Source organism: Acinonyx jubatus, chromosome C1 (genome assembly GCF_027475565.1).
Source record: "Acinonyx jubatus isolate Ajub_Pintada_27869175 chromosome C1, VMU_Ajub_asm_v1.0, whole genome shotgun sequence".
Lineage (NCBI taxonomy): Eukaryota > Metazoa > Chordata > Mammalia > Carnivora > Felidae > Acinonyx > Acinonyx jubatus.
Genome location: NC_069381.1, coordinates 97303528 through 97319652, shown reverse-complemented (window position 1 = coordinate 97319652; position 16125 = coordinate 97303528). Strand labels below are relative to the sequence as shown.

Genomic DNA, 16125 nt, shown 5'->3' with positions numbered 1-16125 from the left:
GAGAGAGAGAGAGAGAGAGGGAGGGAGACACAGAATCCAAGGCAGGCTCTAGGCTCTGAGCTGTCAGCACAGCCCGACATGGGGCTCGAACTCACGCACCATGAGATCATGACCAGCGCCGAAGTCGGACGCTCAACTGACTGAGCCACCCAGGCGCCCCTGTTTAGTCGTAGTTCTGGTGACCCCCTTGCCCCTTTGCAATACAGTGTCCAACTGGCTTCTTGCCTCCCTTTATGCGAGTTCATCTTTTGTATCTCGAGTTTAGTTTCTACTTGAATCAGGGTCTGTGTCATTGAATTTCATCCTCTTTGTGAATTTCTGATTTGTCAAGTTCACTTTTTTAAAAAAAAAAGTTTATTTATTTCGAGAGAGAGCAAGAGAGCATGAGTGAGTGTGGGGGAGGGGCAGAAAGAGGGAGACAGAGAATCCCAAGTAGACTCCGTGTTATCAGCAGAGAGCCCAAGGCGGGGCTTGATCCCACAAACCATGAGATCACAACCTGAGCCGACGTCAAGAGTCAGACACTTAACCTACTAAACCACCCAGGTGCTCCTCAAATTCACTTTTAAATTTGATTCTTACCTTCCAGAGTACTTCCTTCTGGCTGCTGAAAGTAGTCATGGGAAGTGTTTTTGGAGAATTCCCCCTTGTGGTCTGTGTAATGATATATAACCCACAGATTCCCTGTTCTGTGGCACAGTTCTGTCCCCAGAGAAGGGAGATCCGTGGTGTCCAGATATCAGGAAATAGAACTGTGCCACAGAACAGGGAATCTGTGGGTTATGTATCATAATACGCAGTGCTCGACCTCAGCCTCTCCTACAGGCACCAGGAGTAATATCCCCAGACCCAACCCCATCCAATCCCCACAATGACAATGAACTCTAAAGCCTACGGCCCTATTCCTCACAAGGGTCTGTTCTAGAAGGTAACTCGTGATCTCCAGGTTTCCCTCGCTAACCGAACATTTGCTTTACATCACACTGCTTTTACAAAAGTCCTGTGTTAATACCTGCTTTTGCTAATGAAGAGAAATCCAAAGAGGATTTTGGATTTTATAAAATGTTATTGCTTCTTGGCTTTACAGCATTTTGGTTCATAGGAACGTTCTACTTTTGGATATCAAGGGAGACCTGTAATTCAGAAACTGGGTGGAAAAATCACCCAGGCAGAGCATATCTCTGCTGGAAGAGTCTGCGGCCTCTTGATTACTAGCAGTAACTCTGCTCTCCAGATAGCAAGGCCTGAGGGGGCCCAGTCTGAATCTAACAGTTAGCAGTGTGAGCTAGTGACAGTGTGAGTGACTCCACCCACTCAGAGCCGAATTGCTAAGGATGGCATGCATTTTGCCTGGAATGTATTGGAGATGAGGAAGGGCAGAGAAAAATCTTTACCAAGCAAAGGCTAGAGCTCCTGGAGAGGGGCGAGGCTTGTTAAAGTGCCTGGGACCTCAGCACAAGAAGAAACATTTACAATGAAAGGGCAGTTACCAGACTGAATTAGGAGACAGGTGGCCAGTTGCTTGTAGAGAGGGTGTACATTTCAGGCCACACATCAGCTAGGCCAGACATGGAACTTTATTGTCTAGAACCAAACCTGAATTGTACCCAGTGGGAACTGGGTCTGATCATCGATGCCCCCTACCCCAACCCTCACCCCACCATCCCTAGAGGTCCGGGGTCTTGCCGCTTCCCGGGGGCACAGACAGGTGCACTATTCACCTGGTCGGTGTCGGCTGTGGTTGCATATGGTCTCCAGCCCTTGTTCCCAGCAGGTCATCTCTGGTCCTGTCCATCCCAACTGTGGCATCGTCCATGTTCCTCAGAACCACAGAGAACTCGGTGGGGCCTCGGGACAGACCTTTCTGCCCCAGTGCTCCTGCACTGAGGGGTCCTCCAGGAGATTCGGGGGCCTTTCCATTTTCCTGAGTTTCATTCTGAAACAAAGCCTGAGGCCCCTATGCTCTGATTTTCCCTGGAAGTGTGGAGTTTCTGTGTGTGGACACACATGTACACACCAGCTTACATCTGTGCACACGCACGTACAAACACGTATGCGTAAACACATACGCACAGGCACAGAGCTCATTCTCAGATACTTCCCAGAGTCTCCACTCTTTGTTTCTAGTTTGGAGTCGGGTGGGGATGTAGTGGGGTTAGGGTGTGCTTTTTCTTACTAACCATTCTTCCAAAACTTTTTGTTTCTGGTATAAATTTTATGCTCCCAGTCCTTAAAGGTTTAGGCTTAATTTTTTATTTTTATTACAAAAAAAAAAAAAAAAACCAAAAAACTGTGTTCTTGAGGCTCACAAGGCTTGTCTCTGCTTTTCTTATGAATCATCCCTCCCCTGGGGGCAATGAATGCTGCTGCCTGGTTGGGGGAAGGCAGACATACAAGGAAATGGTGAGGGAGGAAGAGAAACCCTATTTGCTATCTCAAAGCTATGAAACCAGCTGTAAATCAGAAGCATAGTTTGAAAGTTTTAGAAATTCCAGGTTGTAGAAAATTAAGCATCCAGGCTACATGTTCTTGGTATATAGAACTCAGGGATGGCAAATTACTGGTTTCCAAAGAGGGCACAGGGCACCGGGGACCAGGCAGGGGTTCCTCTGATCTGGGATTGTACTTGCTGACTCAAGCCTGGTCAGTTTTCACGTGCAGATTAGCCAATGAGCCCAGCTTTGAGTTAAGAAGCAGCCGCTTCCCTGTGAACTTTTAATTTTTTTATTTAAAATTTTTATCATTTTCTTTGAGGAAGCTGCTTTGCGGCTGGAGTTCTCATCTGACTCATTTTATAGAATAATCCTATAATTAAGGGTATGCACCAAATAGGCCTAAGAAACCCTCGTGGAAAAACCACACTCCCTGCTCTTGGTGTTGGAAGCCATGTCTGTGCTGGGGTTACTCAGCCTTCTCGAATCCTGCTTCAGATGGTTACGAGTTCCTGGAAATCCTGAAACAGGTTGCCAGGGACAACACGGACAACCCTGACCTGAGCATCGTGTGGATTGACCCGGATGACTTTCCTCTGGTGAGTGGCTCAGACCCCGGCACCTTTGGCGGTCACCTTCACAGTCTCATGCTTGTGTTTAGTGTGAGCCCCGGGAGCACGAAGCAGGGTGTGAATCAGGAGACGCACTTGCAGAAACACGATGACCACCCCCATCCGGTGTGGGAGACCTTGGCCACTGGGGCAACACTGACTTTCGCACTGACACGATTAGACCCAGCACTCACCTCCCTGGAGACCAGGGGTTCCTCTGGCCCACCCATGCGAGTGAGTGGGGTGAATTTCTTCTGCTAGCACGTCCATTGCTGTCCCCATCCCACCACCTCCCTTGCTATCGCCTCCTTCATGTTCTGGGGGAGGGGGGAGCGTCCTTCCAAGGGAACCAGAGTTGCTAAGAAATTAAAATCAGACCTGAACATTTTGCATGGAGTTAAGAACTTCATGGAGAGAAGGAGCAAGTTCTTGGAGGGCAAAGACCATCTGCCACGTGCATTGTGTTCTCCCAGGTCCTAGCATTGTTGTATCTAGCACATGTTGAATGTATAAGAAAATTAAAGTCCCAAACTCTTGCTGGTGTCAGTGATCAACGGCCAGAAAGCCTTGATTATGCCTATTTTTATTTTTTTTTTAAATTTGTTTGAGACAGAAAGAGAGAGGGACAAGGAGAGGGGGCAGAGGGAAAGAGAGAGAGAATCCCAAGCAGGCTCCACACTCAGCGTGGAGCCCGATGGGGGTGCTCGATCTCACGACCCTGGGATCGTGACCTGAGCCAATTTTTTTCAAATTTTATTTGAGAGAGAGAGGGTTATGCTTACTTTTAAAGAGAATAATAAACAGAATTCATACAGCACACGAGCCCAGTGGTCGTGATAATGGATGTAGCTAATTTACTGTATGCTTGGAACCATAGTAAATTCTTCACACGGACCATCTCATCTAATCCTCCCGACAACACTATGAAGTAGGGACTATCATAATCCCTGTCTGACAGATGAAAAGAAAAACAGCTGGCGAGGTTGAGGCTACTATTATGTGGTAGACGTGATATCCTGACCCAGGATTACGTGATGCCAAAATTTTGTCTGCTAGTCAGTGGACTTTAGGATGAGCCAGCTGCTGGTGACCAGTACACGTTTAGTTATCATTAGATTATAAACGATAACCTGTCTTCTTCCCGAAATTACCATTTGTTGCATAGGACACGACGGATCATATCATGATTAAATAGTCAAAATGGAGGGGATTTCATGAGTTTGAGGGTCCTGAAACCCAACCCTACATACAGAGTAAGTGAATCGAAGGCAGAGACTCTCCTGACGCCTGAGGTCACTGTCATCATTCTGGGTAATCGTAACAGAGTCATGGCCTCCTAAGATCCTAGATATTATAACATTTTTTTAGTTAGCCTCTGCCAGACTGTATTTCTAGTTTATCCGGACTGTTTTGTTATGCAGGCTTGCAGATGGCCAGCAGCTCTCTCAACCTGCCCTGTGTGTTTGTTTATCTTGGTTTTTACAAAGGAGAAATCTTTAGACTGTCCCGACATCCAGGTTCCTGACTATCCCTGGTCCCCATCAAGCCATATATTTGCCTTGGAGACTTTCTGTCACTGAACATTTGCACTGTCTTAGCCCCACGGCCCCTTACTCCTTTAGTCCCCCCCCCCCCCCCCCCCAGTCTAGTCCATGTGGATCCCAAGCCTGGCAACGTACGCCTCCCCCGCCACCAACCCTTTTAATTGGATGGCACTTCACTACCTTCCCAGCCACCTCGTGGATCAGAGTAGTGCAAGGTAAGGGATTTTTAAATGGGCCACTGAAAGAGAAGTGGGGGAAAATGGCTCTCTCGCCACACATAAACTATAAAAGAGCCACAAGTAATTTGGGAATCAACGTCAGACCATCTCTGTAATATTCTTCCTTACAGCTGTAGAAGATTTTATATTACATGTTTTCATAGTTTGTGTTATAACATCTTGTTTTCATACTTCTTTAAAGTGCTTGAGGGCTGAGGCCAAGTCTTCAGTTTTCAAAGTGCCTGCAGATGTTTTGGAGACCTTTAATCAATGGTGACCTATGATGATGGGATGGCAGGTGGGTCCAGCCACAAAATGTGGCTTTAACAGGGAATGCCCTCTGTCTGCTGTCTAATCTCATTTTTTTTGTTGTTGCTTCAGCTTGTTGCCTATTGGGAAAAGACTTTCAAGATTGATCTATTCAAGCCACAGATTGGGGTGGTGAATGTGACAGATGTGAGTATACCCCATGAAAGCTTGCTCAGGCACCCTCAGACTGTCCTGTCCTGACTGGGCCACCACGTATACGAGTCTAGCCTGTCCTGAAATGAAAAACTTGCCAGTGTGGCCCAAGCCTAGTGTCTGAGCCAGTCTTAATCTATGGTTTCATGATTTGCTTCCATGGGCACTTCCTTGGAAATGTATGGCCATGTTTCCTTGCTTACAGGGCCAGCTGTCCTGTTTTACTATTTGGAGCTTTCCACCCAAGTAACCTCTCCTGTGAATTTTCTCCCCAAGCACAACAAACTTTTTTAATGCAAAAGAACCCACACATGAAGCTTCCATTGCACAGTGGCTGATCAGCAAGGGGGCTACAGGAGAAGGGGAGGAAGATCACATAGGAAGAGGGGACCTCTTCTCACCATGCAGGTGCCATTGAACTGAGGGCAGGGAGGCAAGCTGGTGTGGCGGACTGGCAGAGCATGAGGAATTTTAGATCTCAGCCCAGATGTCTGATACAACTCCACCATAAAAAAAAAAAAAAAAAAAAAAAAAAAAAAAAAAAAAAAAAAAAAAACAGAAAGGGGTACAGATACAACAGATAATGGGCAAACAATGGACAGAAAGAGATGGTCACAGAGAAGTCATTAGAGCCCTAATTAATGGCGGTGGAAATGCTTGTGAATGGGGCCCAGGTAGCAATGTCCTTTTACCCTGTTGCTGGGCGTCTGGTCACCTGGGGAATTCTGCACTTATTTATTTTCGAAACTGCCTTTTAAATTAATAATAATAAACAAGTTTTAAAATTTGCTCAAGTTAAAACATTTTTAAGTAAAACAACAGACGATAAGGTGGAAAGCAAAAGTATTTCCCACTGCCCTGACCTTCTTCTTTTTCCCATTCCCCGAGGGAACCACTGATAAGTGGTTTCATGGCCATCCTACCAGAAATGTCATATACATGTTTGTTCTTATTAAATAGGTGTCTTGTAGATATGCTCATGTAATCAGAGGGGGGAAAAAACCAGTGCAAACATAATTACAATTCATAATAATACTTGATTTCAATACCCCTGGAAACCGCCCCAATCCTGGCCTGCCTCCCCATCCCAAGCACTTTCCACAGTAACAACCTAATGCTTGGGATAAGGAGAGCAGGCAGGTTAGGGTGGGGAGTGCTGGGGATCTGGAGGAACTACTCCAGGGTGGAGAAGCAAGGAAGAAATTCGGGGTGTGTGGGTGGGGGGAGGTGGCATCTTAAGGAGGGGCCGGGTTGAAGCAGCTGCCAGTCTCAGCATGCTGGGCTCTGCCCATTCCCCTGCCAACCCTCCACAGCCCTGCCTCCACACTCTTCCTCCTTCCCCAGAAACCGTTCTGCACAAACTACACACACACACACACACACACACACACACACACCTCCTTTTATCTTGCACAAGTACGATACTACCCAGAGTGTTCTGCATTGAGGCTTTCGCATTTAACAGTGTGCACGCGTCCCTGACAACTGAGCCAGGCTGCTTGGACCCCTCTGGTCTGACTCGTCCTTCCTGCACTCACTCACTCACTCACTCGGTCCCTCGGTCCCTTGGTCCCTCGCTGCAGGCCGACAGTGTCTGGATGGAGATCCCAGATGATGACGACCTGCCCACAGCTGAGGAGCTGGAAGACTGGATCGAGGATGTGCTTTCCGGGAAGATAAACACTGAAGACGATGACAATGAAGATGAGGATGACAGGGATGATGACGAGGATGACGATGACGATGACGACGACAATTCTGATGAGGATAATGATGACAGCGATGATGATGATGAGTAGCCCCCACCCCGGATGACTGATAAAAGCAAAATCACAGCTACACGACCATGCAGACAGCACGGCGGGGGACAGCACACAGCCCTGGCCTCCGCCCGCCAGCTCCTTCCCCCTTGCCCATCCCTTTCCCCAACCCCTTCTCATCAGGAGCTGTACCATTCAGCAAATGCCTCTAAACCCAGTAATCCCACTCAGCAGGAACAAGTGGGGGAATTATTGCCATGTGGACTGTCTTGATTGTCTTGGAAAAACTCTTGTTCTTTGCCAGACCGTCAGCGGTCGTAGCAGTGCCGGAATGCAGTGGTCTGGTCGAACAATCCCCTGACACCGCTACTCAAGTTTACTTGTTGTCTTTGATGTGACGGTAACAGAATGGACAGCTGGCAAACTCCGAGCATAGAGTGACCTTACAGTCGGAGCCCAGGGAGACCCGCAATTAAGCCATTTGGCTCCCGTGCCTAGAACATCAGTGGGGACCCCTCCTCAAGGCAAGAGGTTCTCTCTTAGGGAGGGCTCAGCCTTAGAAACGAGTTTATAAATCAGTTAAACTGATTCTTTCAAATGTAGGTGAGACCATTATGAGCTCAGATCCAAGTGTTGGGATAGCTACCGGGAGGCCTTGAACCCCATGTGTACAGATATCACCATCATTTCTAGTACGTTAGGATCTGGGATCGGAGGTAGATTTGCTTTCTGAACTTCCCTTTAGCGACGACAAATCTTGCACTATGCACAAGGGGGTGGGGAAAGTGGGAGGATTACAGGTTTTTAATTTTTTCTTCTGGGTTCATGCCCCTGATTGAGTCAGCTGGCTTCCTAGTCTGAACTGGGATCTAGATACCCTTCTCTGTTGCTGCTAGTGAGCCCTCCCCTGGGGAGTGAAAGTTGGTTTATCTAGAGGTCAACCAATGCTCCATTTGTCAGCCCTCCCACACTTGCACAGGACAATAGCTAGAGTTCATAATGGCGCCCTCAGGCACTGAGAGAATCCCAAAGTGCCTTCAAAACTATCTAGAAGTTACATTGTGCTTGATAGTTTTAGCAGTAAGTGTGCATTATAACGTTCTAATTTATTTTCTCAATCTTTTAACACGTGTAAGACATGGTGCAAATGCTTTGGAAATAGGGTAATCCTTGTATGGAATAGTAGCCAACTAACACTGCCATTAAACTTATACTTTGAAAATATTGAGACTATCTTGGAAATCCTCGCTTGGTTTTCCTGATCCTGCTCATTCTCTCTTGGTTCCTGTCCTACCTCTCTGTTCCCTCTGTTTTCCTTTCTGGCCCCTCTTTCCCTGCCTGCCCTTTAAATGATAGTGTTTCACAGTATCTCTTGACTCTAACTTTCTTCCAAGGTACTATCATCCGTGCCCATCAGCTACCACCTGTGGGCTAATGACGTCCAAGTCTGGGTCTCTAGCCTTGACCACTCTCTTAGTTTTAGACCCCATTCATCTTGGTTTGGATGTTGCACAAGCAATGCAAACAACATGGCAAAACCCCAACTCATTACCTTCTCCCCTAAACTTCTCCTCCTCCTCTTCATGGAGTCCCATATTGGAAGAGTGGTATCACTGTGTATCCAATTGTCAAGGTGATCTGAAGGGGCTGCCTTCCCCTCTGCAACCATGGAATTTTGTGCATACCCCAAACCATGGAAATTGTCCTTAATTGTAACACATAGGAGTGCCTGGGTGGCTCGGTCGGTTGAGCATCCGACTCTTGGTTTCGGCTCAGGTTCATGGTTCGAGCCCCACGCTGGGCTCTGTGCTGACAGTGCAAAGCCTGCTTGGGATTCTGTCTCTCTCTCTCTCTCTCTCTTTCTCTGCCCTTCCTGTGCTCTCTCTCTCTCTCTCACAGAATAAATAAATGAACTTAAAAAATCATTTAAATTGTAACACATATTTATGTGCCTGTCTTTTCACTAAATTGTAGGCTTCTTGGAAGCAAGGAATTTATTTATCTTTGTATCCTCAGCAACTAGCACTTTATCCAGCACAAAGTACACACGCGTTTCTTGAACTGGTGGGTGAATGATTGATTCACCAGAATACGTATCATTCCCCAGCGCTGTTGGATAACAATGCTTACAAGGCCTCCCCTTCACAAAGCAAGGCAGACACTTCCCAAGCTGGACTATGTTGTGACCCAGCCAGACCCAACCACACCTCTAATAAGCTCTTGGGGAGGTAAATTTTCAAAGCAATCTTTGAAGCTAATCTTTTAAGTAGTCAAGGAATGTGGTCTGTCATGAAAGTGGTCTGTTCTCCAGTCCAGGAAAAATTCCCTGTTCCTGGAGGCTGAGTAATATGCATTAAGTCTAAATCATGTCGTGGTACTCCCATATTAGAAGCACTGAGTGTTAAGTTAGTACTGTTTGTATGTAGTAGTGCTGTTTAGTTATCGGTCTAAAACCTCTTGAGCTGGTATTTATTGAATGTTTGGTATGTGCCTGGAGCACGATGCTATGTGCTTTACACGTATTATGTCGTTTAATCCTCACAAAGTTCTTATTTTCCCCATTTTACAGATGAGGAAGCGAAGACTCAGAGGGCCCAAGGAATTTTCCCAGGGCCACACAAACACTTTAAAGGAGTATAAATATAACTTCATTTTTATACTGAAATCAAGGATTTAAACTAAATCAAATTCCTTAAATTAAGCAAAGGATCCCAGTTCTTTTCCTTGGATAGTGTCCTGAGATGGACGCAAGTGAATTTCCCACAATTCTTTTCGCTGCTTAAGCCAAGATATTCTTTCCCTGGAGGCCGTACTCAACTTATCCCATATTTGAAATGGAGGTTAATTAGAACTGCAAGTTCTGGCCATCCTGTCGGGGAAAAAATTCATTGTGCTATCCAGAATGCACAATCATTTTCAGTGTATTTTTTTAAGTAACATCTCATAGCTAGAAATGAGCTGATCTTTTCTACAATAAGGCTGTGTACTGTCCAGGCCCTAGTGTGTATAATGCAGGAAGCCCATACTAGTAATGTCATTTGTCATAGATCATTACCAAGTAGCTTTTGATCAACAATCCTGATACATGCAGACATACTCACCCCTCATAAGTGCTGGTGGGTCCTGGGGCTCTGCCTTCCAACTTCCCACTCCCACTGGGATTCTCCACCCTGCTCAGCGAGCAGCAGAATATTGTCCTCCAAGCTTATTTAGAAAACACAGATGCCCGTCTCGAGCCCAGACACCCTGATGTGTCATCTACAGAGCTGGAGACTGACCATCTACATTTTAGAGTCACTGGGGACTGACACAAGCCAAGGCTAGGAACCACGGCTCATCCACTCCCCCAGGTGATCTCACTCAGCCTGTGGTTACCAGCATCATGTGTCTCTAGCCAGGCTCTCCTGTTTTCAAACCCTTCACCCCAACCATCTCTCCTGGACAGCTTCATCTGGAGGTCCCCTAGGCACCTAAGATCAACGCAGTTTGGGGGCTTTAAAGATCTCCCCCAAATTAGGTCAAGAAGTCAGCAGTGCAATGTTAGTAATTAATAATAATAATTAATAATCACCATTATTACAGAAGAGCGGCAATTTGGAGACTAGATATGAGAAGAATGGGCTTTCCAAGCTTCCTGCCTCCAACTGCGGGCTCCCCAAGGGAATCAGACTTGTAGAGAGGACCAAGGCCATTGCTTTTCAGTGGGCGAGGATGGAGAAGAGAAAAAAACCAGACCCTCCACACTAACTTCACCCCCAAGAACTTCACCCCAAGAAATCTGGACAAAGGTCTGTTACCCACTAACCAGGTAACTTGCTCTATCTCAGGACAGGAGTAAGGTTTAGGCAAAAGGCCAGCAGCACGTAGGAAATGATCCTTCTTCATAGAAGCAGAGGAGTGGGGAAGAGGTATCCCCCTCTGGCAGTGTTCAAGCCAGAAATCTTACAGCCATTCCGTTGTGTCCTGCTTCTGCATCAACTAGGGAGCAAGTCCTGGGCTCTCCTCTGCGCCCACCCCTGCTGTGTAACTGAGGCTGTACAATCTCCTACTTGGGTTACAGCAGGGTTCCAACTGCTCTCCCATCTCGAACCCAGCCTGAGTGCTGTGATCAAGTGATCTTTCTAAAATGAAAAACCGATCATGTCACACACATGCTTAAAATTCAGTGGCTCTCTATTCCCAGTAGGTGTTTAAAAAAAATTTTTTTTTTTTTTTTTTTGACTAGAAGAAGCCAAAGAGTGAGCTATGAATGGAAAGGTCGTTGACTGTGAATGCAGAGCCAGGATGTGTCGTGGGAGGTTGGGGAGGAGAAACGGGATGGGTTTTGTAAAACCCAAAGTCCTTGAAGTGTCTCGCCTCCGTATGAAGAAAGCAAAGTGTGAGTAGCGCTGACTGATGCTGGCGGGATCTGGGATCCTGGATTAGGAAAGCATCGGACGAGACGGGGTGATTTCTGCTGCCTACGTGGAGTGTCTGTCTTGGAATTATGGCGTCCACATGCCCCATTTGGGATTATAGCGCCCAGTGGTTGTTTTATCAGAAGTTGTTTTATCAGCACCACTGGCAACAGGCTATGGGGTCAGGTGTACCTTTGTAATTGGTAAAGGCCAGTTTCCTTTGCAGGACACTCAAGGTCTATGTGTGTTGCCTTTTATCCACCTTATCAGCCTCATCTCCCATGATGCTTCCCGACCACCTGCCTCCTCTATTCTTAGAAGCTAAAGTCTGTAGAAACTTCCTGGCTGCTTAACAGCTCCAAGCCTTGGCTCATGCTATTCCGTCTACTGGAATGCCTGTCCTTTCCCATCTGTGCCTGCCTGGCGGACTCCCAACTATCTTACCTTAAGTATAAAGTAGGGTGCATCCTATGACTCTTCCGTGACTCTTGGAGCTAACTGGCCACCTCATCTGCTGAGCCCTCACTGCACCCTGTGTAAAGTTCTCTTATAGAAACTACAATTTATTATGCTTTTATGTGTACGTCTATTCGTTTGAAAGCAACCTTGGGGAAAAGACTTTGTCTAATTCTGTTCTATCCTCAGTGCCTAAGTTCTGATAGGTACTTAATAAACTTGTTTGACTAAGTACTCTCTAAGCCCTACGCAAAGCTAATTTAAAAGTGATTAGCACCGCTAAGAATGTGCTAGTGATTATCAAAAGCTATTAGTACCATTAAGAATATGCTGGTGATTATCCAAAGTCATGCAGGGACTTTTTGGCAATGCTGTCATCTGTTCAGTGTTGCTTCGGAGAGCCAACTACTAAAAAGCATAGAGTAGAATAGAATAGAATAGAGTAAAATAGAATAAAATAAAATATAAAATAAAATAAAATATAAAATAAAATAAAATATAAAATAAATAAAATATAAAATATAAAATAAAATAAAATACGAACACAGGAACTCTTTGGCTCAGTGAGGAAGCTTCCGATGTGTGAAGTTCTTTAGTCAGGTAAGCACAGTCACCTAGAAATACAGGCACCACGACGGGAAGCAAAGCGGCATGGGATGGCAGCAGAAATCCCAGACCCCACTCTCCGGGAACAGGATAACCACAGCCACCTGACTGCGCATTTATTGTAATGCATCTGCAGACCCACATGCTTGCAAGGTGAACTAAGGACCTCTTTGGAATTAATCTGGCATTTTAACAGTCTGAACTCTTCAGAGTAGCGATGGCTAGAATGCTCAAGGTTAGCCCTAGGACCCTACAAAACACCAATGATTGCCTTAAAATAATCACATGTGATTAGATTGTGGCTGGTAGCTTCAGCCCTGAATATGCTATCGTGTTCTCATTCACTCATTCGCTCAAGTATTCAATCAATGGCCCTTTGACGCTTGTTCACACGTGCGGATCACAGAAGGCAGAAATGAGTGGGTGAGATGGGAGTGCTGAGCAAAAAGCTAGAAAAGGAAAATGTTTAAAGAAGCTTGTGTCGGGGCGCCTGGGTGGCGCAGTCGGTTAAGCGTCCGACTTCAGCCAGGTCACGATCTCGCGGTCCGTGAGTTCGAGCCCCGCGTCAGGCTCTGGGCTGATGGCTCAGAGCTTGGAGCCTGTTTCCGATTCTGTCTCTCTCTCTCTCTCTCTCTGCCCCTCCCCCGTTCATGCCCTGTCTCTCTCTGTCCCAAAAATAAACGTTGAAAAAAAAAATTAAAAAAAAAAAAAGAAGCTTGTGTCAGTCCTACAAATGCATCATCATCTTGTCTGAAATAGTACAAATTCTCAGAACCTCAGTAACACATTCAACTGTAAATACAGAGAACATACCCAAAAGTCGAAGGCAGTTTTTGTTTTTCTAGGTCAACCTTAGCCTGTATAACCAGAAGATGCTTGCGTGACACGTTGACACCAGCAGGGAACTGCCAAGTCCCTCCGGAAGCAGGGACAATGCCCATGTCACGCCACTGCTGGTGAGCCCGGTCTCTGGCACTGGGCGTGCAGGCAGGGACTTAACTGGTGCCATTCTGGTATCTCTCACTCCACTTCCGTAATCTGATAGTTTATCATCTGATATTCTCAAAACTCTTCCAAAATTCCATAGCAGTAGAATGGGTAGTGAATGAAAAAGAGAGGACTCTTCGGTTTATGTCTGCAGGCAACTTTAATCTTTTCTCCAGCAGGGTTTGCTTGTGCAGATATAAAGTATGCACGTCTTGGCCGATGGCCCAGAGAAACAGAATTTGTCAATAATCTATCTTCAAATCAATTGCTTTCTCTGACCCCTGTCCATGCAACAGGTGAGAATTTGATTGTGTGCTATCAGCATTCTATCCAGGTAAAAAGTAGCTGAGTGTAGCAGAAGGCAAGTTCCAACATTTCTTTGGAAAATAATCAAGTTCCTTTTAAATAGACCTACCTATCTGAAATCCCTCAATAATTAACATTGAATTACCAAACCACTCACCAAAACAATCCAATATTTACCAACAAATCCAGGGTCTGACACTTTTCTTCCTCCCTACTTAACTCCAGGATCTTTTTTCACTTGATTTATTCAAAAGGCCCATTTGATCTTCATTTTTAGAGCCTACGATTTTAATGTCCAGCTATCTATTCATTTTAAAACATTCTCTTGAGCATAAAATGATCACAACAGATAGTTTTCATTACAGTGGCAATCCACATTTCATTCAATCTATCATTATAATTGTCTTGGCTTTCACGGAACCTTGACGTGTTTTTAAGAGGGTATCAAAATCATACAAGAGCGCAAATGTTCCCTAAAAAACAAAAAAAAAAAACAAAAAAAAAAACACCAAACAACTTTTTAGATTGAAATAGTCACATGAAAAAAAGAAGCCAAATACAATTTGGGAGTTGTTTATTTTTCAAGTTTTACAGTATAAAAAAATGCAACATGTAAAATGTTTTAACAGTTAATTGGGATTGGGGGTGGGACCCAAAAGGGGACCAAATGACTTGGCTGCCAGGTACGCCGTGTCAGCTGTAAACACTAACATTGGTACTGATAGATGTCACAATGAGAAGACATCTCCTAGGATACACCTTGTCCATGTGTGTAAGTGTCCTCGTGCGGATGATTGCTGGTTGATCCATTCATTTAGATGTTCGAAAGGCCTCATCAGAGCCTATTCAGAAGTTCTCATACATACGTGGTGACGGGAGCAGAGACTGATTAGCAAAACTGCCCCCTCCCGGTTACAAAAAGCACAGTATCAACTACCAAGAAAGAACGCAAAGTCCCCCGGCCCCGTTTTTGTACAAACCATTCTGGCTCCCTCAGACAGAGACAGATGGTTTTGTCATGGAATCTTCCGGGTTGTAGATCCACAAGTGAAAATTTCTTTCAATACAAAAGCAATTTGTTGGCAAATGAACTTCTCTGAAGACCTGACTCGGCCCTGCTGGCCTTCTCTCTAGAGTCTTTGTTGAGTAAGTGGTCATTCACCAGGTGAGTGATGTTCACCACCCCCATGAGTCAGGACCCAGCCGTTCTCATTCTGGCTAGTGTCCTGTACTCTACACAACAGTTGTACTCACAAACGACTGCTTGGACATCAAGTTTGGGTAATGTCATAATTCAGGGATCTCAGGGGAGTTTGCTATTTAACTAAACCCTACAGCAAATCCATTATAAAAATAAGGAATTACCACCAGAGTTCAAATTTTACGATCATTTTTCTTGAAGAATGATGAACCACATGAAGCGAATATTCCATTGTTTCTATAACGGAGGGGCACCTCTTCCTACCTGGCCCCTGCAATGGTGCCAGTGTGCAACGATCTGAATTCCCTATGACGTGAGTCAAACTAGACTTGTCACCCACAGATCCCATGCCTGGGTCCCATCACTAATTCCCTGAGCGACAGTCTCTGGTCCTCAGAGATGAAGCTTTCCTAGGCTTTGGGCTTTTGGGGGGCTTAACGACTCCTAAATGACCAGCTCCTTTAGAATGAAAGCTCATGTTACATGGGCAAACTCCGATAAATATAAGCAAACACAAAACCAGACAACTGTACATTCAAATATCTGTATGCAAAACTTATTTCAGTGCCGAAAGAAGTGCCAAAGACACTCTGAAGACCAAAGCCTTGGCATTTATCACATTTGTCCCACTGCGCCCCACCCCTCCCAGGCTCAAGGTAAGAGTGTTTTTATTCCCCTAAGTCAAACCACTGGTGTTTTCAAGCCGCGAGACTTCGTAATTGTAGATCCTTAGTGCCATATTGGAAGTAACCTTTCACTTAATGCTTCGGCTGTTAGAGATCTGTTGTTGTATCGGGGAAACTCTAAAACAATCCATTGAAAGAGATTTATTTTACAGGTGAGACAAAGCAAACTGGATTATCTAAATAAAAATGGGACAAGGCCTGGCAAGGGAGACTCACAGAGTCCCCAAATTCTATTTTATTTAGCAGTTTTACAGTTTCTTTTCTACCCTTTGGAAATCTGTGCCAATCCCTAAGGAGCAGCCATGCTGAGAAATGGGAGCCCCATCTTCGTTTTCCTGTCCTTTACGGAAAGCAAATAGCAGGAGAGAAAAAGGTAGTCTGTACTCCAAGGAACAAAACTTAAAGGCATCGGAAGAGAGGAAAACTGCGTTTCCAGAGTTCTGTTTCATCAGTTCTGTT

At 45.4% G+C, this 16125-nt stretch overlaps 1 protein-coding gene across 1 annotated transcript in view; it reads left to right on the top strand.

Annotated features, from left to right (window-relative positions):
* Positions 1–8952, top strand: part of CASQ2 (calsequestrin 2) — a 63486-nt gene extending 54534 nt beyond the window's left edge. The window contains exons 9-11 of the mRNA XM_015066101.3: positions 2931–3031; positions 5187–5261; positions 6851–8952. Of these exons, the coding sequence (XP_014921587.1) occupies positions 2931–3031; positions 5187–5261; positions 6851–7066 (392 nt within the window). The 3' untranslated portion in view covers positions 7067–8952. The remainder of the gene's footprint in view (positions 1–2930; positions 3032–5186; positions 5262–6850) is intronic.
* The last annotated feature ends 7173 nt before the right edge of the window (positions 8953–16125 follow it).